General features: G+C 63.6%; 1 protein-coding gene across 9 annotated transcripts in view; it reads left to right on the forward strand.

Moving 5' to 3' along the window:
- The window catches only part of KDM4B (lysine demethylase 4B), a 103745-nt gene that overhangs the window by 52692 nt on the left and 29694 nt on the right, over window positions 1-21359 (forward strand). For all 9 annotated transcript variants that reach the window (XM_049639655.1, XM_049639647.1, XM_049639649.1 and 6 more), the window contains 3 exons: window positions 121-224; window positions 4714-4851; window positions 20994-21190. In XM_049639655.1, coding sequence (XP_049495612.1) covers window positions 121-224; window positions 4714-4851; window positions 20994-21190 — 439 coding nt within the window. The remainder of the gene's footprint in view (window positions 1-120; window positions 225-4713; window positions 4852-20993; window positions 21191-21359) is intronic.

Genomic DNA, 21359 nt, shown 5'->3' on the forward strand with positions numbered 1-21359 from the left:
CGCCCCCCCCCCCCCCCCCCCCCCCCCCCCCCCGCTGTGCCTGATTGGGGGAAGGCGCCGCCCACAGAGAGGCCTTCCCAGCGCCACCCGTCAGGCTGACACCCATCTTTTCTGCTCTAGGGTTCTTCCCCGGGAGCTCCCAGGGCTGTGACGCCTTCCTGCGGCACAAGATGACCCTCATCTCGCCCATCATCCTCAAGAAGTACGGGATCCCGTTCAGCCGGGTACGTAGGTGCTGCTGGGGCTGTGGCCCAGGGAACCACCAACGTCCTGGGAAACTGGCTTCTCACCCCTCAAGAAGGTTCTAGAACACTGGCAAGCCAGAGGAGAGTGGGTTGGCTGGGCTGGGCTGTGGTGGGGGTGAGGCTAGAAGAGGGGGGCGTCGAGTGGGGCCTCGCCTTGCCTCCCAGCCCCTCGCAGACCCAGTCCCTTGTCTGGTGGGGCTGGCAGCTGCCAGCAGGGCCCTGCAGGGTCAGGGTGGCAGGGGAGGGGCGGCTCCTGCCAGCTTCCCAGGAAGCCCCCGGAGAACCGGGCAGGCCTCTCCACGCCCCCAGACGCCCCAACTTGGCCCCGATCTCTGGCCCCACCCCGTGGCCCACTGCAGACATCCTTTGAGAGAAGATGTACCTGTTTGGAAATGATCTATCTGGCTCTCCTGCAGCACAAAGACTGTGAACTCATTCAATTTACTGCTCCAGGGGCCGCTCTGCTCTTCCGGGGAAAGCCTGTGATGCATGAGGCCTGAGGCTGGGGAATCTGGGTGGCTGGCGGGGACCCTGCAGGGGGGGGGGGGGGGGGGGGGGGGGGGGGGAGGCTGGGCCTTTGTCCGGGGCTCTGCCCGGGGGTGGGGCGTTTCCCCACAGACAGGCCTCATGGACAGGATCTGACGGGATCGGCCAGGCCCGGCTCCCCGAGGGGGACGTGCCTGCAACCTTCCGGGCAGCCTCTGGGCTGGGCACTGGGCACCGAGGGCCAGCCGGAGAGGAAGAGGCTCCCGAGGGTCTGATTCCTGAAGGCCTCCCTACGAGAGCGTTTGTCAGGCGCGGGGGCAAGTTGCGCGATCGGGACCCTCGCGCTGCATTCTTGCCGCGAGTGTCAGCCAGTCGGAAATCGCTTCTGACGTTTCAACCAAACCGCCTGCAGCCGTAGTGCTCAGATCGGGGATTCGCTCTCACTGTCGGCTCGTCCATCAGACAGCGGGACGTTCTGCTGTGAGAGACTCAGGGCTTCCGTGCCCTCCGCTCCTCCCCTCCTGGTTCCAGCGCCCCGGCTGCCAGGAGAACAGACACAGCCTTGCTGGCGGAAGTGAGAAGGGTGTGCTTTCCCGCGGTCTGTGGAGAACGTCCTCCCGGGCGCCGCTTCCTAGAGGGAGATGCCGGTCGGAGGGGTGGGCCGGCGGGGGCACCCTCCGTCTCCCGCGTCGCTGCCCACGTGGGCACTGCACTTTGTGTATGGAAGGCGGGGCCGCTGGCCTCAGAGGCCCCGCTCCCCTCACCCCTGCCCGGCCGTCTGCGGGGCCTGCGGGGCGAAGGCCGCGGCCGGGCCAGCAGGGAGCGGCGTCGGGCTCCAGATGAATGCCCCGTCTGGGTCCTCATCTGAATTCCTGGCAGCCCTGGGGGGGGGAGTGCCTCCCGCCCTCCGCTTATAAATCTTCGTAATGGTATTTACTTCTGGAAGAAAAAGCAGATCGATAGCAGAGCTTTTTAATAATTAAAAGTGTGTATTTCTGTAATCTGCCACGGACTTCCTCATTTATTCTGCGAGAGCTCGAGGAAGCAGCTGAATTCAGGCTTTCTCCATGACTGGCGTCTGGGGCTGGCATTCCCTTCACGGCTTGCATCCATCATCCCAAGTGCCTTCTAATTTATCGTCGGGATAACGTTGACGGCTGTGACATGGAGGACAGACACTGCGGGCTCGAGATGAAGCCACCAGGATGTAGAGTTGGGTGACAGGAACATAATTTCCTTGCCGTCCTCACGGAGCGCATCTGTTCTGGGCCTTGGTCTGTGGAGGGGTCGGCAGGGAGAGCGGGCTCTAAAGTCTGCCCGAGGCACCTCCCGGCACCGGGCTCCCAGAGCCCCGCCTCCCAGGGACCCTGCAGTGAACCCTCCCCCCTCCCCCCCCCCATGGGGCTCCCAGCCTGTGCCAGGCCCCATGCCCCATGCCTCCTACTGGAGGGAGGGAGGAGAGCAGGCGAGTGGAGGAAGAGGGGGACGGTGCCGTCCAAGGTCAGCTCAAAAACGATAAGAAAATCAGTAATCACATTCTAAAAGAAAAAAACAAATTCTACATTATAATTTTATTTGCAACCCGTTTCACGGCGATCCTGTGACAGGAGCCAGCCCAGAGAATCCTTGCTGTGGACGGGGGTTGCTGGGGCCCTGGGGACCCTGGGTGTTCTCTCTCCGCCCCCGTCTCCCCCTGCGTGTGTGCTCCATCCCCCACACGCCTGTCACTTGGACAGGAATTTAAAAATATAACTTAATGCACACTGACTTCCCTTGATTGGTGCAATTCATTACTTGAAAAGAAAAATATCTTCGTGTTCTTAAGGACTGGCTTTTCTCCAGGCTGTGTCGGCTTTGATTGATTTTTGACGCTGTGGTTGGCTTCTGGAAGTCTCCCGCCCCCCATCTCCTGCCTGCCCCCACCCCCTCAGGGTTCGACTTCTTCTGGGCTACTTAAACGAATCCAGCAAGTTTTACTATTCGTCTCTCTGGAGGAATAAATAAAGATTAGCAAGCTTGAGCACTCCTCCAAAGCCACAGTAGAAAGATGAACAGCTGGGTAAGTGGGGGCAGAAGGAGACACTTTGCAGAAGGGGACAGACGCACCCGTCCACCTCGGGGAGAGGCGACCGGAGCCGGGAGATACGGCGGCCCACCCACAGGCGCGGCAAAAACCCGCACTCCCACCACCGGCAGCAGGGACGCAGAACGGGCGGCCGCTGCAGAAAACCCGCCGGGCAGCTGCCTGGGAACCTCCACCTCCTGCCCCCCGGAGACCCCGCAGGAACACAAGCACACGTCTGTCCGTCCGTCCGTGTGCGCAGCCTGGAGCACAGCGCCCCCTGCAGCCGTACTCGCCAGAGCCCCCACCAGAAACAGCCCAGCAAGGGGAGCCGATGAGCAGACAGTGACGCGGCCACACGATGGAATACCCTTGGGGACCGGGAGGGGTCCGAGGGCCTCGAAGACCCACCGAGGACAGAATCAGACACAGGAGCGCAGTCCGAGCGAGGCCGTTGAATGAAACCCTAGAAAGAGCCGTACCCCCCCGGTAACAGAGGCACATCTCCCAGGTTGGGGATCGCGGGCGGCAGGGGGCTGCCCGGCATGGTCCGTTCCTGTTTGGGGCGCTGGTTACTCAGAACTCCAGACGACCTGTAACCACTCGGACTCTGCATTGTCACTCCCTCGCCGCCAGCCTCGGTTTCCACACCCGTGGATTGGGCCGCCAGCCCCGCCTGTCGTGTTCCGGGACAGTGAGAGAGAATAGTACTCACGGAGTGGGGCCAGGGGTGCGGCTGCAGCCCCCACCTTTTCCTCCAGGCCTGGGAGTGGAGGTTCCAGAAGCCTGTCTGGGCTCATTGTGGGCCCTCTCCCCCGTCACTCACACCCAGCTCCTTGGTTTGGGGTCTGTTTGAGAGATAGGGTCAGACCATTCGAGTAGTCTAGAAACGTCAGCTCACGTGACAGAGTTCCGACCTTGACACTGTGTCCTTACAACATGCTTATAACGTGTTATATAACATGTTTCTCACTGGGAAGGAGCCACCTCCCCGGATATGAGGGACGGACCCTGTCTTATGACGGCCAGAAGACTCGGGTCATTTTCCAGGAATGTTTTTATGTGTGCAGCTGGATGTTTTTTTCCTCACAAGGGCTAGAAAGACCCTGTACTTTGAGGACGCCCTGTCCTGTGCTCGAAGGGTTCTGTGGCTGCGGCCAGTGCTGTCTGCACCTCCTCACCAGCCCCCGATGCTGTATCAGAACGTGGACGGCAGACGGGACACGGCCACCTACCTCCAGACCAGGAGACCCCTTCCCTCCCTGCAGCCGAGAGCGCCCAGAGGCATAGCATTGAATAGCCCCGTGTGTCTAGAGGGTGTCTTTTTTTTTTAAGACTATTTATTTATTTTGAGAGAGAGTGCTAGTGGGGGAGGGGCAGAGAGAGAGGGAGGGAGAAAGAACCCCAGGCAGGCTCCACGCTGTCAGCACAGAGCCCAGCACGGGGCTCGATCCCACGGACCTTGAGATCATGACCTGAGCTGAAACCAAGAGTCGGACACTCAACCGACTGAGCCCCCCAGGCGTCCGCCCCACAAAAAACAGAGCGCCTGTCACCTTGGGGTACGTCAACCCTGGGCTCCGGTGCGCGGCGGGCCACGGCAGAGCTTTCCTCCTGGCCACGGCCACGCCTGCTGTATAAACCGGTGGGAGACCGGCTGGAGTCCGTGCAGTGGGGCTACCCTCCACCGGGCAGACCTCCCCTCGCTCCTGACGTCGGGGCTCCCTGGCGCTTGCCGGGAAGCCCTTGATCCCACGTGCCCCTGCCGTACTTGGCGGTGGCTCCTGGTGGCCTTTGCCACCAGCCTGGCCTGGGCCAGCGTTGCTTCTGGTAGGTGAGCCGAGCAGCGAATGCCAGTCCTGACTCGGCCTCGCCCCTCAGCTGCTGGCTCCCCACTCACCTGTCCCTTTCCCCCCTCAGATCACGCAGGAGGCCGGGGAGTTCATGATCACGTTCCCCTACGGCTACCACGCCGGGTTCAATCACGGGTTCAACTGCGCGGAATCCACCAACTTCGCCACCCTGCGGTGGATCGATTACGGCAAGGTGGCCACTCAGGTAAGTGCCCGCGGGCCCCGTGACCGGGTCCACGTGGGGGTCGCCCCCCTCAGCCCGGCCCCTCGGACCGGGACCCCTGCAGCCTCTGTTTCTCCTCGGCGGGGGCCTGGCCTCTCCATCCGCGTCTGTTTCCGGGATCCTCCGGGAACCCCTCCGCAGCACGTTCCTCGCCTGGAACGGACAGGGAAGCGGCAGGGGGCGGGCGGGCGGGCGGGGGGGTGTCCGCCTGGAGCCTGGGACCTGTGGCCGAGGGCTTTCCCTCCTGGCAGACTCTACTGTCTGGGCCCGAGGACTTCCTGGTGGTCTGGGCTGTGCATGGAGGTCACCGGGGGACAGGAACACCCCTCTGATTCTCCTCCCGGGAATTTCCTGCTCTGTTCTAAGAGGGCCGGTTACTGGCCGACGGATTTGACATCTGAGCTGAGTTCTTGTTCCCAAATGCCCCTGGCATGTCTGTGTGGTTTTGATGGACAGCTCGAAGGGTGGCAGGTTCCTGGGAGCTGCTGGGCACAGGGTGGGCTCGTGCCTACCTCCCTCCCTCCCTCCACTCGCTCCCTTGGCTCCCTCTGGAGCCCAAGACGGCTCTGGGGGCCTGGCGACGGGATGTACACATCCCAGACCCCTAGTCCGGACCCCTAGTTAGTGGGGGGTTGGAGCCTAGGAGGCAGCAAGGAGGGGCTGGCGGTGGGCACACAGCTGCTTGGACCAAGGGCCTTCCTCCCAGGACTGCCACCGAGGCCCGAGGCCCCTGTCCCGGCCTCAGCACAAGATGGCAGTCTTCCCGTCAGGCTGGGCTCGGGCTTTGGCCCAGGGTTTTGGCCCCTCCGGCCTCTGCCCACTGCAGACGGACCCGGTTACTCGTGGCTCCCTAGGCCTGGGGGTACCCGGCACAGGAGAGCCCCCTCCGGCGAGGCCAATGCGGCGTGAAAATGGGGTACATCCCGCCGGGCTCCCAAGTGGGAGCCTGGGGGCTCCCCCGAGGAATTGCTTTCGGCTGCTTCCGAGTCAGGGCCCAGGACCAGGGCAGACGGTGCGTTTCCCACCAGATCCAGAAGTGGGGACCCGGTGGTGATGAGTGCGTGGCGGCTGGCCGCGTGTGGGTGTCGTGGCCGCGAGCTGAGAGTGTAACACGCACGCTGTCCGAAGTTCTGCCTAACAAGGGACGTGAAATGTTGCCCAGGTACTCGGTAGTGCTGCTTATGGAGGCTGTGTTTCTAGATAGATTGGGTGAAACGAAATGTTGAAGTGAACGTCACCTGTTCCTTTTTACCGTTTGACCGTGGAGACCAGACAAACGAAGATCGCACAGGTGGCTGGCGTTCTGTTTCTGGGGGGCAGCTCGGGCCTAGACGAACGGGCTAACCTTTATTCTTCTAACTACCCGTGTCTCTAGCTCCACTGTTGGAGTGCGGTTTAGAAAAGGACGCGGGCTTTGTCGGAAGGAGGCTGGAGAGGCGCTCTGGGGGCTTAAGTGTCGGGATTTTTAGCGGTGGGGGAGGGTGTCTCTGGCAGAGACGCTGGCTTCGCTCAAAGAGGAGACGTGGAAAGGAGCCATCGGACGTCCCGTGTGGGGGTGCGGTTCCGCGTGGACGACCGCAGGCCGCTGCGGGTGGTGAGAGGAAGCTCGGAGAATTCCAGGGGCCCGTGCGCCGAGCCCCCGCCGCGGCGTGAGCCGCGATTGAGTCGTGAGGTCCGGACGAGATCGCAGGCTTGTCCTGGAGGTGCTGTCAGAGCCGAAGCCGCAGTGGGGCCGGCAGGGACTGCCCGGATATTAAAAGCAATCTTGGGTTCGGCCGTGTGTTCACAAACAAGTGACATTTGGGAAGTGTTGGGCCTCCACGCTTACATTGCCGGGCGGCGTAGCGTGAAATTACCGAACAAGTGGAGCGCGGTGCTCCGCGCAAGCCGGGGTTCGGGCAGGCGGCCGGGCCCCGTGCCGGGCTCCCTCGCGGGGCCACCCCAGCTGCCCGGTCCTGTGGCGGGAAGGCGGGGGGGGGGGGTTCGCCGGGAGCGGCCCTTGGCCGTGGCGCGGCAGGCCCTGCGGTCCGGGACGTCAGCTCCCGGCCAGGGGATGGGGGCAGCAGTTTCGGCCTCCTGCAAGCCTCGCGGCCCCGTAAAGGGTCCAGTCCAGGCAGGAGAGGCGGCTGGCCGTACGGATGACCGCCGAGGCATGTCCGAGGCAGGACCTGGGAGGGGCAGGGAGGTTGTTCGGGTCGGATGGTTCTCGGGGACCCGCTACGTCCTTAGCCACACTTTAGGGAATGGAGAGTGGGGCTGGGGGAGGATTCTGGCATAATTTTCCTCAGCCAGGGCTTCTCCCTGCCGGCCTGAGCTGCCCACCCCCATCTCTGCTTGGGCCAGTTCCTTCCAACACCTTCCTCAGACCCCAGGGAGAAGCGTTCCCATTTTCCAGATTTTAGAGACTTCTAACTCGGTTCTCAGGTTGTTCCTTTTCTCCCAGGCTCCCTCCGTGCTGGTGCACGAGAAGCCCGGCTCTCGGGCTTGGCTGGCCTCTGTCAATGTCAGGAATTCATGTGCTTTCTCCTTCTAGAAGAGGGGTCTGCAAACCCGGGCCCACAGGCCAAATTTGGCAGGCTGTTTTTGTGTGGTCTGCAACCTGAGAACGGTTTTTACATTTTTCTAGAGAGTCGTGAAAAACAAAAACAAAAACAAAAACAGTCACAAGAAGAATATACAGCACACCAGTTCGATGAAACCCAGATTTACGGTTTATAAATAAAGTTTTATTGGCACCCAGCCACGCCCGTTCGTTGACACGCTGTCTCTGGCTGCTTCCGTCTGTGACGGGGAGTTGGGCAGTTGTGACCGAGACCACCTGGCCTGCAGAACTGAAGGCCGTCGCCTCCCGGCCGTTGAAGAGGAGTGAGCTGTCCCTGGTCTCGAGGATCGATGGTGCGGGTGGGCCCTAGCCTTTCCTGCCAGCACCGGCTCCGGCCGGTCAGGGCTGACCCGTTGCCTCCTGCACCCTTTCCCAGCCCCCAGGGTCTCTGGCGTCAGAGGGGCTCCCCTCTCAAGCAGGCTGGCCTCCTGGCCCTGAGCTCCGCACCCAGCACCGCGGCGGCTGCCTCGAGAGCTTCTGGATGGGCCGGGGAGCGGGCTGGTGGGCACGGGGAGATGTCCTCCGGAAGAGCGTCACTGACCGGACCTCCCGCGGCGGAGCAGGAGGCTGAGGCCTCGGGTGCTGGTCGGCCCCCGCGGGCCAGACGGGCTCCCAGGTTCCTCCGGGTGGGAAAACCCCAGAGGAAGCCCAGGCTTTGCAGCCTCTTGCCAGAGAGCTCTAGGAGGGAGCTCCCCCGGGCCTCGCTGCCAAGGTCCGCTCTCTGGCCTGGTCGTCAGTTGGTAGTACTCACGCTGAAGCACCCCCGCTCCCCCCTGCCCACCCATCAGAAGGTTGAGCTGCCCTGGGTCCAGCTTCGAGTCGACGTGGTGTTTCGGTGTCTGCGTCCTCCGTGCTCTTCCTTCCTGAGCCGCTTGGCTGGCGCTAACGTTTTCCACCCATCGGCCTCCAGGAGGAGAGCGGCGAGGGCTGCCGGGACCCTCCCGGGCCCGCGCTGTGGGGGGACGGGCAGGAAGACGCCGCCTGCCTCTCTGTCCCACCCTCCTGCCAGTTTATGGATCGCGCAGCCCCGTCACCGAGGCCCCTCGCTCCCCTGGCTTCCCGTCTCACCGGCGCGGGACGGGGCCTCCTTCTGGGCCGGAGGGTAGAAGGGGATGGCCCCCACCCACTGCGCTGCCAGCAACGAGCGGCCAGGGTTTTGTGTAATTAAGGAGAACACAGCTGGGGGGCCAAGGTGAGCAGAGACCGCTGAGTCCCTAAGGGTCAGGGCCGGGACTCCGAGGAGGGAGCAGCTATGACAGGGACAGGGTTGGGGGGACTTCCTGCCCGCTCCACCCGCCCCGGCGAGGCGGAAGGACAGGCCGGGCACTTTGAGGGAAACATTCGTAACCCCGCTCTATGGATGGATGGGCGGGGTGGGGGCAGGGGTTGCCCAAACGTTGCTAGATGTTAGCTCGACGTGGCGGAATTCGGGTCCCTCGAAAACGTACGCTCTCAACGTGTTTCTTTTCTTTCTTTCTTTCTTTCTTTCTTTTTCTTTCTTCCTTTTTTTTTTTTTTTTTTTTACAACTTTTTTTTTTTTGGAAAAACCAGCGTAGCTTTCCAGGGGAGGGGGGAGTGGTCTTGCCTTTCCTGGGTGCTTCCTCCGTCAATGCCCTGCAGCCACTGGAGGGGAAAGGTTGGGCTGTTTGTCATCGTGTTCCTGGTGGTGCTCTTGGTTTGTTTCATAAACGGGAATTAGAAACCAAACTGGGTCGCTCGAGCGCCAGCTTCCTCTCTCCCCTGCCAGACCCGAAACAAGGGGAGCGTGGACAGGTACGTGCCAGAGTCAGCATCCTGAGCACTGCTGTGCTGAGGGTCCCGGAGGGAGCTGCACCTACAGGGAGAGGGTGACAGGTGGGCGGGGGGCCCCGGGGACCCCAGGACACTACGGGGCCTGCGCGCGGAGTGAGTGTGGGGCCTGTCCTCCACACCCCCCACCCCCACCCTTCCCGGGTCACACGCAGCCCTTGCCGCGTTTGTTTTGAGCCCTGCCCTTCCTCGGCCGGACCCCTCCTCGGAGGTAGCACTGTCTCCCCTTTCCTTCCGTCTCTCTTCTTTTCTGTCTCCATCTCCAGCTTTACCGATGGCACCACCCTGCCTCAAGGTGACTCTGAACCTCGCGACCGCGCGAGGACCAGAGAGGTGAAGTGACTTGGCCAAGGTCACGGCAGCGATAGGGCCGGGCCCAGAACGCCCGCTCCCTTCCCGTCTCCCTCCCCCTCTGGGAGGCGTGCGCCTGTTGAGGGATCCCCTCCCCACCCGAGGGCGTCTGTACAGGCTGGTGGCCTCCTCCTGGCTGGGGTCCGGGGCTCGGCGGGGGCGGCAGAGTCGCCTCCCGAGGCCTGTGCTCCATTTCTAAGGACGGAATTCCCTGGGCACGTGCTCAGACGGGCAGGCTTTGTAGTGGGATTGCTGTCGGGGGAGATCAGAGGGGTGTGCGAGCTTCACTCGGAGAAGATAAACACGCCCGCACCAGCCCTTCTAGGCCTGAGCTCGAATTAGCCCCACTGGGCCGCACGCCACGTTGGATTAGCTCAGCGCGGCCCCGACTGCCCCCGCGGTGGGCGGCACTGGGCGAGGCCTGGCAAGGGGCTCTCTCCCCCACTGAGGTTGTGCCGGCATCGCAGACCGCCCCACGAGGCAGGTGCACAAGTTGACTTCAGATGAAACAGAGCGAGAGAGATTTAGAACCCGTTCTGAACGGCCCGGAGCCTGGGTGAGCTGAACTGGGTCTCCGCCAGCTGTCTGGGCCGCCCGCCTGCCGAGAGCTCAGCTTCCCCGGGAACTGTCGGCTCCCCCCAGAAGCATCTAGCGGGGGAGCGGCTTCTGTGGAGTGTGGAAGAGGGGAGAGGGCCCCCGGGCCCCCCAGATGCACTGCATCCAGGGGGAGGGGCCTCTTCTGAAGCCCCGGCCGGGGACCCACCTTGCGTAGATCGGGTGCCTTGTGTGTGGGGAGCGTGCCGTCCGCCGCAGCGATCATCCAGGAGCCCGAGGGGAGGTGGCAGGAGGCAGGGCCGGGGCGAGGGTGGGGGCGTGAGGAAGAGGGCCAGAGTGGGCGGCCGCGACCCGCCCGGGCTGGAGGTGGGGCCGGGCACCTGCCCTTCTGCGCCTCGCTGCCCCTGTGATTTATGGCCCCAGACAGGCAGGTGCGCGGGGCTCGCGGAAAAGTGCTGTGTGAGATACGTTTTTCCCTCGCTCTTTCCCCGGGGCTTCCTGTCACTCTCTCGTCTTCCCGGTGCAGAAGTGCTGGGTGTTAGAGTCACGCGGTAGCTCGGGAGGGCCCCCAGGCCTCTCGGTCGTCTCTCGTCTCGTCTCGGATTCGACCGCGTATGGCGTCCTCTGTGGCCTTTGTCAGTGTGGTGGGAGCGTTCTGGGGAAGCCTGCCTGGCACTGAGCGCCCAGCCTGTTAGTATCATCGTGTCGGTCGTTGGCATTAGCAGGCCGGAATGGGAGACGCGAGGGCCCGGGCTGCGGACAGACAGGAAGACTCTCCGGGCTGTCCTGGTGGGCCAAGGTCACCCAGCTGGGCCCCAGAGAGGACAGCGACAGGTGAGGTTTCCTTTATAGAGAAAGGGGAGGAGGTGTGCCCTGAAGCCCTGGCCTCGCCGGGGCCGCGTTGTGCTGGGTCCAAGGCCAGCGACCTTGCCGGCCCGGCTGGCTGTGGGGCGTGCGGGAAGCAGCCCCCGGTCGAGGACCGAGGGGAGCCCCGGGAGCCGTGCACCTAATTGTTTTGTTTATGAAGCGCTTCTGAGAGCTTCCAGTGGGTTTCCTAATGAACTGGTTTGTTATGTCTCTCGCTGCAGCGCTGGTAATTACATCAGAAACAGGGGGCCGCGGCGTCTGTGAGCCATCGCGAGCAGATGTGGGCTCCGTGGCTGGGTTTCTGCCCCCGTCGGTGGGCGTTTAACGCTTTGTGGGCCCGAGTGCTCTGGAAGGTGTGTGCCTGGCCAGGCAGAGGGAAGAAGGCGGAGGCGGCGTGTGGGTTCGGGCACCCGACTCTGCAGGGACGGGGAGCCGTCGGCCAGAAGACGGGCCCTCGCTGGCCCGGCCTCACCACCTGGGGTTTGCTGCTTCTGAGGGTGCCCCGTCCTCGTGCGTGCCAGGGACCGTGCGGGCCGCTGGTCTGTCTGTGGCCGTTGGCTGCTGACCCGCCCGCCGGGCCCTGGCGAAGCTCCGCCCCAGTTCCTGACGTCAGGAGGCCCGGGAGCTGGTGCCGGTCCTGCTCCTGTGGCGGGAAAGTGCGAGGGTCCCCGTGCATGCATGCTGTTCGGGTGGATGATTTCATCGAACCGTGTTTAATAATTTTCCCGTCTAGGCCGGCAGCGCGTCCTCTCTGTCCCGTTTGGCTCTTTCACACGAGCGGACTCTAATGTCTGTTCAATTTTTCAGAAGAGGTGGTCTCCGATTAAAGTTCAGTGCTATTTAAATTGGGGGAAACGCGGCAAACGGGACTCGGCGGGCCCCGAGGCAGCCTGGCCGCGTTACTATCTCGCGCACTCTGGTCATTTCCAGGGCCGCCCGGGGGTCCTGGGGCAGCCCCGGCCCAGACCGCCCACCGCTGGAGCCCCAACAAGGCGCCCGGGGTTCTTCTCGTTGCTGGCGGCCCTGCCGTGACACGGCCGCCTTTTCTGTGGCCGCGGCCGTGCCACGGGGGGCCCGGCACAGATCAGAGCGTGAGGCGGGCCAGGGATGCTGGGAGCCAATGGGGCAGCTGGGGGGCCAGAGGAGCTGGGGTCATAACGCAGGCCCTCCCCTGAGGCTACCAGCCCTGTCGGCCTGGGGCAGGACCCTCGGGTCCGAACGGAGCGTGTGCAGCCCTGCGAGCCTTCGCCAAGTGCCCCCCCCCAGGCCCTCCCCCGCCCGACTTCCGCCAGCATGGTCTTCCCGCTCAGCGGGGAGGTCCTCAGGGGACCTGGGCGCCTGCTGGCCTCGTGCCCTGGCCGTGGCAGCCTCAGCCCCCATTTCCCCTCCTCTGCGAAACGGACGTTCCCGTATTCGTGTGGTGGTGGCTTTGGTCTCACGTGTTGTCAGGGGCGTCCATCCCCGCAGGTGACCCTCTTTACTTCCGTGACCTCCCTGCTACCTGGGGACGAGCCGAAACGTTCTGTGGTGGGAGGGCCAGGAGGGGAGTGCTGAGCGGTTGGTTTAAATCAGAATCTGCATCGGGGCGCCTGGGTGGCTCCATCGGTTGGGCGTCCGACTTTGCCTCAGGTCATGATCTCGCCGTTTGTGAGTTCAAGCCCCGGGTCGGGCTCTGTGCTGACAGCTCGGAGCCTGGAGCCTGCTTCGGAGTCTGTGTCTTCCTCTCTTTCTCTGCCCCTCCCCTGCTCGTTCTCTGTCTCTCTGTGTCTCAAAAATAAAGACACATTAAAAATCAGTCAGAATCCGCCTCTGAAAGAACGTGGACTTGCACACACGTGGGGTAAGGAGAGCCAGACGAGAAGAGTGGGATCACATCCCGTCCTCCAGAAACACGGAGGTGGTTTCCGCTAGCAGACTCAGCTGAGGGAAGTGAACTTCACGGTCACTCACGCTGTAATCCCATTAGTTTAGTACGTGGGGGATTCTGTTTTTTTGTAAGGGGCCGATTCTGGGGTTTTTTAGCGTTTACTTATTTTTGAGAGAGAGAGAGAGAGAGAGAGACAGAGCAGGCGAGGGGTAGAGAATCCTAAGCAGACTCCAGGCTCCGAGCTGTCAGCCCAGAGCCTGACGCGGGGCTCAAACTCCAGAGCCGTGAGATCGTGACCTGAGCTAAAGTCGACGCTTAACCGACGGAGCCCCCCAGACACCCATGGAGAAGATTGGAAACAACCTGGACACGGCAAGCCCCCGGCCCTTCCGATTGCAGGCATTCAGGGCCCCGCGTCCGTCGGGAGCGGTCAGGCTCCGCGCACGAGTTTTGTGTCTTTGCTCCCGGTGGAGCCCTCGGAAGCAGCGTTGGGAGGTCGCGTCTGGAGCCCGGCCCACGGAGACCTGCGACGCGTGGCCCAGGCTTAGAGGCGGAGGGGGGTGCGGACCCCGGGGCTCACGCAGACCAGGAGCCACAGTGGCTTTGAGGTCCCTGAGGACAGGCTGCGGAGGCGTGTGGCGGGGCCGCTGGTGGAGTCAGCACGGGAGAGAGCTCTCCTTTTGCAAAAACTGCGTCCGAGGAAGGTCTCGCTTTTGGTGGTTTTTTTGTCGCACTTTAGAAAAGCACAGCGGTTTGCTTGCTTTCAGTCATTTTGCGCGGGATCGGTGTGGCTGGTGAAGGGTGAGTCCTCGGATGGTGGGAACAGAGCACCGGGCCTAGGACTCAGATGCAGAGAAACAGTTGGGCGGCCCGGCTCCTGCCAGATGAGCGGCGCGGGGAGGGGCTGGAGGAGTAGGCGGGGGTCTCGTTCCAGGAGCGGAAATGCGCCGACTGCTCTGGCAGCCCCGGGCCGGGGGCCCTGCACGCGTCAGCTCGTCTAACGCCCCTGCGGCGCGCGGCCGGCCTCCCCCCAGCAGGGTTTGCTGTAATGACATTGTGCCCCCTCCCCGTCTCTGTGGCCCAGACGTGGCGCCAGCGTCCCGAGGAAGAGGTAGGGGTGTACTTCTGGGCCTGCGGGCTGACGCTTTCTCTACAGTTAGCAAAATGCTTGCGGAGGAGACCCTGCACCCGGCCGCACACACTCCAGCGCGCTCCCTAGCCGGATGTGTCCTTGGCGGTGATGGGGAGCGGTGGGGGGGGGGGGGGGGGGGGGGGGGGGGGGCCTGCGTGGCGCCCAGTCCCAGAGGAGCCACGGGTCGCTGGCCGCCTGCCACCTGCCGACTCAGACCTGAGCCCGCCCTCCCACGTGGCCGGGCAGCATTCTGTGCGCTCTGGCGAAGGCCGTCGGGAGGGCCACGTCGTGAGATCCTCTAAGTCGTGTCGGGCGTTAACGTTCATTCCCGTGAAAAGGTTGAGTTTACTCCGCTTTACGGCCCAGAGAGGGAGACCCGGAGTCAAGGTTGTAGAGCTCGGTTATCATCAGGGTCTCGTGTTGGTGGTGGTTCTGGGAGTCCCTGCCGCCACGTGCGCTGAGTGCCAGGGGCCTGTGCCCCGTCCTCCCCGGCCCACACGGCCCGAGCCGAGTGCTGCTGGGCCCCGAGGGCCACCCGCGCTGAGCCTGACGATATGCCAGTTTCTATTTTGTCACGCTCTGGAGAGAAGAAGCCTGTTCGTCCCCGCTTGTGGCCCCTGCTCTGATAAGCGGCGGCAGACCTCCTCCCTGTCCTGTTTTCTCATTTTCCTTGGACCCCGCAGCAGATCCTGGGAGACCTACGCGTGAACGTCGGGCTGTTTGATGTGTCAGGCTTCCAGCCTGGGGTGACAGCCTCCCTGCTCCCGGCTCGGTGCTCAGATTAGGCCCGGGGCCCCTAAACTCCACGGTCGTGACTCTTGTCATTTGTCATCTGGAAGTGACAAGAGTGCTTCTCGTTGAGCCTCTGGCTGGTGCTCTCAAGATCCCCGGCCTTCTGTGACAGAAGTCATCCCCTGGGGGTGACAGAGGCCTGTGCTTATGGGACAGAAGGCTCCATGTCGGGGGGCACTGTGTCTGGGGACCAGCTGGGGCCCTGGCTGGGCTCCTGCTGCCCCCAGCCCTCCTGCCTTCTCTCTCTCCTCTCCCCCCACCCTCTCCCCTCCCCTGCCGGTGCTCTCGGGGACCCTGGCGAGATGTCCGCGAGACTCAGTCCCCGGGTGGGCACAGAGGCATCGCGGCCTGGCCCTCCCCCAGGGTGCTTATGTGGAGGGTCCGGACGAGGAGAGGGCACAGTAGGTGAGTGCTCCCAGCGACCAGGGAGGGTGGATGGGGCCCTGCTGTGCCCTCTGTGCAGCTGTCTCCTCACGCGTTTTTATCCCCGCCCCATCGTAGCCAGAGCTGCTGAGGGCAGGTACCAGCGTGCGGCGACACTGACCACTTCGTCCCTGTAGCTCAGAGCACACGGTAGTCCGCACGCAGGAGACGGGGCTCTCTCTGAGCTGCGAGTCTGAGACCCTTTTGCTCTGGGTTCTTCTGATGGCTTCCATTGCAGATTCGAACCTTGGTGCCTCTCTTTTTAAACATGCTAAAGCCTTAGGAAGTTAAAGGCCCGTAAAGCACGGGCCCACACCGGGTCAGCTGTTCTGAAGGCTGCAGGCGGCTTTCCGCCAGCCCCGGGGTGACGGGAGTCCCTTGGGGAAGCCACTCCCGCGACTTGGGCCTCGTGTGATGTTTCTGCTGGTGGGTGTGGCACCTTGGGACTGATTCGGGAACAAAACCCCACCCGCACGCCCACCGCCCCAGAGGAGAGGAGAGAGACCCGCCCTGACGGTCTCTGCCTCTCATTTTCTGCCGTTTGTCTGTACTAGGCGGGGACTCAGAGCCCCCGGACAGCACGGGGCAGGTTCTGCCAGGCCCTCCGAGGCCCTTTCGGGCTCTGGCGGGTATGTTTCCCCGGTGAATGGCCAGCTCGGGCGGCAGATATGGAGGGCAGGGGGCCCAGGAAAGACGGAGCCTGAGGCCAGGCCTCTGCGCACCAGGCTCCGGGCGCTTCCTGGCACCCGGCGAGAGCTGGATTCCGGAAGCAGATGGAAGGGGGTGTGCGGCCTGCTCTCCTCAGTATGAAGACCAGGACCGCAGTAAGTCCTCACAAGGACGTCTGTCTTGGTCAGCTCGAGCTGCTGTAAGGAAGTACCGTGGGCGAGGCGGCGGGGGGGGGGGGGCGGTGGTTATAAACAGTGGGAACGGGTTCCCCACACTTGGGGAGACTGGACGTCTGAGACCAGGGACCAGCGGGGCTGGGCTCGGGTGAGAGCCGTCTGGCAGAGTGTGGACGGCGGCCTTCTCGCCGGACCCTCGCGTGGAGGAGGCGGGGACAGGACGGGGCGGGGAGTAGGGGACTCCGCTTCACTGTGGTTACCTGCTAACGTCCCCGTCTCTGCTTGCAGTCGCGTTAGGGGTTGGGGCTTCAACACGGGAACTTGGGGCGGGGGGGACACAACTCCGTCCATTGCACGGAGTCTGTGGTGGCTCCCCCGCGGGTCCTTCGGCCTCGGGCTACCCTATAAAGATCGCCCTGCCCCCTGCATCAAGGGACGGCACGCTTTCCGTAAAGGACCCGATCGTGAATACGAACCCACGCGGTCTGTGTGGGACGGCCCCACCCTGCCGTCGGAGCGCCCGCACAGCCGTGGCCGCGGCCGCGTGCCAGGAAAACTTCATTCACGCACAGGTGGGGGGCTGCGTTTGCCCACCCTCGACTTAAGGGACACTCCTGCCCAATAAAGAGATTTAGGAAACTAAGCAGCTTGGTCGGCGGGTCGTTGGGCCCCACGGTTGAAAGGGCCCGGTAGGTGTTCGACGAACGTCCTTGGCTTGTTCTGAAGCCAACTTGGCTTGTTTTTGGTCGCGATGGCGGCTTCGGTGTACTTGGGATTGCGCGTGGCGTAACTCTTGAGCTGACGGTTCTCTCCTGAGGATGGTTCTGCCACGTAAATGGTGTCCTGGCCCGACGGGCGGACCTATCTCGTTGCCCAGGACCGTTGACCAGCCTGCTTACGGTTCTGGAGTCGAGACCGGCTCTGTCTGGATTTCTCACTTCCTTGGGTGAGATCCCTCGGGGGTAGGGGGCGGGGCTGGCGGCTGCTGTCCCCACCAGCCTGGCCTTGGTCGGGGCAGGCTGGGCAGGCCTGTCCTGGTTTTGCGAGGAGGGGGGGTGGGCGCTGTCTCTCCTCTGCTGTCGTTTCGCAGCGCGCGTGTTGCCTGCGTTGTGGGAGGGCCACCGCACGTACCGCGTGAATTAGCTACAACCCGGCTCTGGGAGGCAGGCTGTCGGGCTCCTCTCGATGTGAGGCGTCGTCGGGGAACCAGGTTCCGCCCGCGGGTATGGGCGGTGTCCACCCTGCCCCGGCCCACACTGTGCCTCTTGGCTGCCCGCGGGCCGACGGAGGGTATGAGGGCACAGGCCGAAGCCACGGGTGCTGGGGCCAGCGTGGGGCAGGGAGCCCAGGATCGGGGCGAGGCGCGGCAGCCTGTGCGTGGACGGGAGGCCGACCCCAAGGCAGGCAGGTCCAGGATGGGGACCTGCAGGTCAGGCAGCTGTCCGGGAACAGACCGTTGGTGGAGGCTGGCAGTGGGGGGGACCCCGTGCCACAGTGAGTCTCTCCCCGCCTCCCCCACCCCAATTCCCGCCTCTTGCCTTCGCTTCCTCCTCGGATCCCAGATGGCCCCGCCTGGCGCTGATGCAATCCCCAGCCACCCTGCCTTGGCTGATCAGGGCAGGACAGGTGCCACTCGGCGTGCTAGTGACTGAGCCCCGCTCCGCGCAGAGCCCCTCCACGCCCAGTTCTGGGGGCTGAGGGCTGTGGGCCCTGACCGTGGTACGGGAGGCCCTGGGGCGGGGGGACCCAGAGGGGGCCCCTCAGACCTCCTCCTCCGCATCGGCGCCCCATTTCTCATCGGAAACTAATGACGCGGCCAGCCCGTGACAGCCGTGTGACAGCAAGCACGCTCTCTCTGTCGCCGGCGCCGACGGGGGCCGCTAACTTGGGGGGCTGATGCAAGAGCAGCGGAGACCGTCAGCTTGAGTGACTCCAGCAGATCCTTGAAAACGCGTGTCCCAGAGGGTTTGGGGGCGGGATGGGGGCCGGAGGGGGAGAACGGAAACAAATAGGGCCGTTTGCTCCGGGCCTCCCGCCCCGGGCCCTGCTCGGAGGCTGCCTGAAGCTCCTGCCCCAGCCCCCTCGCGGGTCACCCCGGCAACGCCGAGCCTCTGCGCGGGCTCCCCGCTGGCCACAACGAAACAGCGGTGTGTGATGGTCCCACGGGGGCCGTCGGGGGGCTGGCACGTTCAGCCCCAGGAAGTCGCTTGTGAGGAAGAGCTGAGGTCCCGTCGTTGGCCTTAGCAGCCTCGTCTCCCTGTGTGGTGGGCCGACGGGAGCCCGTGGGTCCGTGGCACCTGCTCCCGAGCCCGGCTGGTCCGCCGTGGAGGTGACGTGGCCGTGTCCTGAATCCCAGCGGCTGTCATCCCCTCCCTGGGTCCCGCTGCTTGCTCCCCGGATGCCCGTCTGCTCTGCACTCCGCCCCCGCCGGTGACCAGCCCCACCGTGGCCAGAAGCGGGCCGGACTCCAGGCCGCCAGGCAGTGCTCCGTGGAGCACATCCACGTGTCCCCCTCCGTGCTGCACACAGGTGCTTTTTTTAATTACTTAAGGAGAAGCGATTGCCAAGCCACTCGATACAAATCCCTTAAGCTGCTGCTGATGGTGACTCTGGGGAGGCTGTGCCGGGCCAGGAATCTGAAACACGGGCACCATCTGTGCTCCCGCCACCGCGAAGCCAAATTATACCGCCAGCCCTTCTCTCCTGCACAATTTTTCATGAGATGAATCGCGTTTGCTGGGAATCGCTTGTCCACAAATAGTCCCTCCTGCTCAGCGTGGCGAGGTTATCGCTGTCCCCGAGTCCGAGCTCCCGGTTCCAGCCCCGGGAGGAGTGGGGGTGGGGCCTGGGTCCGCAGGAGATTCCTCTGGAAGTTTCCCGAAGCCCCTCCTGCAGCCCCATGGCGCCCACCTCAGATCGGGGGTCCTCCACGTTCCCTGCTTCCGGGGCAGATCGAGGACCCTTGGAAGGGGAGGCAGTCAGCTCTCTTCCTTGTCGCCGTCGTTTCCGTAAGCGGCGGTGACGGTGACACGGTTGTAAAGGGAGGGCGAGACGTGTGTTTAAAACAGAAATAGGGGGCGCCTGGGTGGCGCAGTCGGTTAAGCGTCCGACTTCAGCCAGGTCACGATGTCGCGGTCCGTGAGTTCGAGCTCCGCGTCAGGCTCTGGGCTGATGGCTCGGAGCCTGGAGCCTGTTTCCGATTCTGTGTCTCCCTCTCTCTCTGCCCCTCCCCCGTTCATGCTCTGTCTCTCTCTGTCCCAAAAATAAATTAAAAAAACGTTGAAATGAAAAAAAAAAAAAATTAAAAAAAAAAAACAAAAAAAAAACGGAAATAGGTTTTAAGCCACAGTTTCAGAAACGGGCTTCTCCTAAGCCCGTTCATTTGACAGGGGGGCAGAAAGGGGCAGGAGTTCAGAGTCCGAGCCACAGGGGCTGCGGTGGATGTGCAGGTGTCCCTGGGCACGTATGTCCCCGAAGGGTGGCTCCAAGTGCAGCACCCCAGGGTCACGTTCCCCCCCCCCCCCTCCTGAGGTCCCCTAGGCTGCCTGCTGCGGGGGCCGGTTCATCTTCCAGAGTCTAGACCAGCGGGCCGCACACCAGGGCCTGTGCCACACCCGGCCCTTCGCCTGTTTTCCTAAATCAAGTTTTATTGGTGTGCAGCCACCCCTGTTCACTTACGTGCTCATCTGTGACGCTCCTGAGCTCCAGCAGCAGAGTTGAGAGGTTGTGGCGGAGACGGGGCAGTCCACAAAGCTGAAGATGCTCACTGCCTGGCCCTCTGCCAGCTCTGCCCTAGGCCAGTGTCCCCTCTGTTTCTCTCCCTTGTGGCAGTAGGATGATTTTCCAGCCCCGTCTCGGTCTCATCCCGCAGGTAAGTAGGAGACCAGGGCTGCCCGGGTTCCTCCTCTGCTGACTGAGGAGGGTCATTGGCTCACTGGGCAGAGCCCAGCTTCCAGAGTCTTCGGCTGGCTTTTCTGGCCCATGACTCCCCGAGGTGTTAAGTGTCCCCGGGACACCTGCGTGCCTCCCGCACGGTGCCCAGCCCCGGGGCTTACGCTGTGACCTGGAGGAGAGAGAGGCTCCAGGAGCATGTGGCCCGTGGGAGTCGTTCAGGGCCCAAGAGGGACGGGTCTAGACAGCAGAGGAGGGGGCAAAAGGGACGCCATTTCAGCCTGTCTTTGCCACACTCGTTTGCCCCAGCGGTCGAAGCTCCCAGACACAAAGGAGCCTCCGGCCCAGGCAGTGTTCCTCCAGGCCGCCCGGCACACCGTGCCAGCCCCCTTCCTCAGCCCCGGGGCCGGCTGCTGAGCCTCCGGGTCCTGGCTTCCTCTCCCCAAACCCACGAGGCAGGGATCGGGACCGGCCTGTGTGCGTCCTTGGGCACCCTGTACCTGCTCGGAACCACTTGTGTTTCCTTTTTCGCTCTCGGCCTTTTGGGACTGACCGCTCTTCCCTCTTCCTTCCTGACCTTTGGAGTTGCTGCTGTTACGAAGCATTTCTTGTGCATTTTTACCCACTTGGGGGCTCGTGTGTCCGACAGGAGGGAGATTTTGCTTAAAGCCGACACCCGGGGGGCCGGAAAGTGGACCCCCGTGGCCTCGGGCTCCTGAGCTGCGTCTCTACGCCTGCTGACCCCCGAGGCCCCCACAAAGGGTCTGCTGTCCTGTCCCTGGACCGTGTGCTGGGCGGTGGCTGTGACCCCACGGGGGCGGGCCAGGGGCTCGCGCTGGAGGGCACGGCTTCCTCCCGGGACAGAAAGGTACCATCTCGCGTCTGAAGGTAGCCGTTCGGGAGAGGAGAGGGCCCGGGCCGTGGTCACCCGCCTGTGTTCAGCTCGCTGGCCACGGGCTCAGCGGGTCTCCCCTCCCCGCCCCCCAACAGTGCACGTGCCGGAAGGACATGGTCAAGATCTCCATGGACGTCTTCGTGCGCATCCTGCAGCCGGAGCGGTACGAGCTGTGGAAGCAAGGCAAGGACCTCACGGTGCTGGACCACACCCGGCCCACAGCCCTGAGCAGCCCCGAGCTGAGCACCTGGAGCGCCTCCCGGGCCTCACTCAAGGCCAAGCTCCTGCGCAGGTGAGTCACCCGGCGGCCCGAGCCGCTGCACCTGCCTGGCTCTGGTGATGGCCGTCAGTGAGTCCCGCTCTCACTCTTTACCGGGCTGCTGGCCGCAGGCTGTCCCCGACCTCCCTTCTCCCCTCCTCCCTCCCTTCTCCCCTCCTCCCTCCCTTCTCCCCTCCTCCCT

The sequence above is a fragment of the Panthera uncia genome, chromosome A2 (genome assembly GCF_023721935.1).
Source record: "Panthera uncia isolate 11264 chromosome A2, Puncia_PCG_1.0, whole genome shotgun sequence".
Taxonomy (NCBI): Eukaryota; Metazoa; Chordata; class Mammalia; order Carnivora; family Felidae; genus Panthera; species Panthera uncia.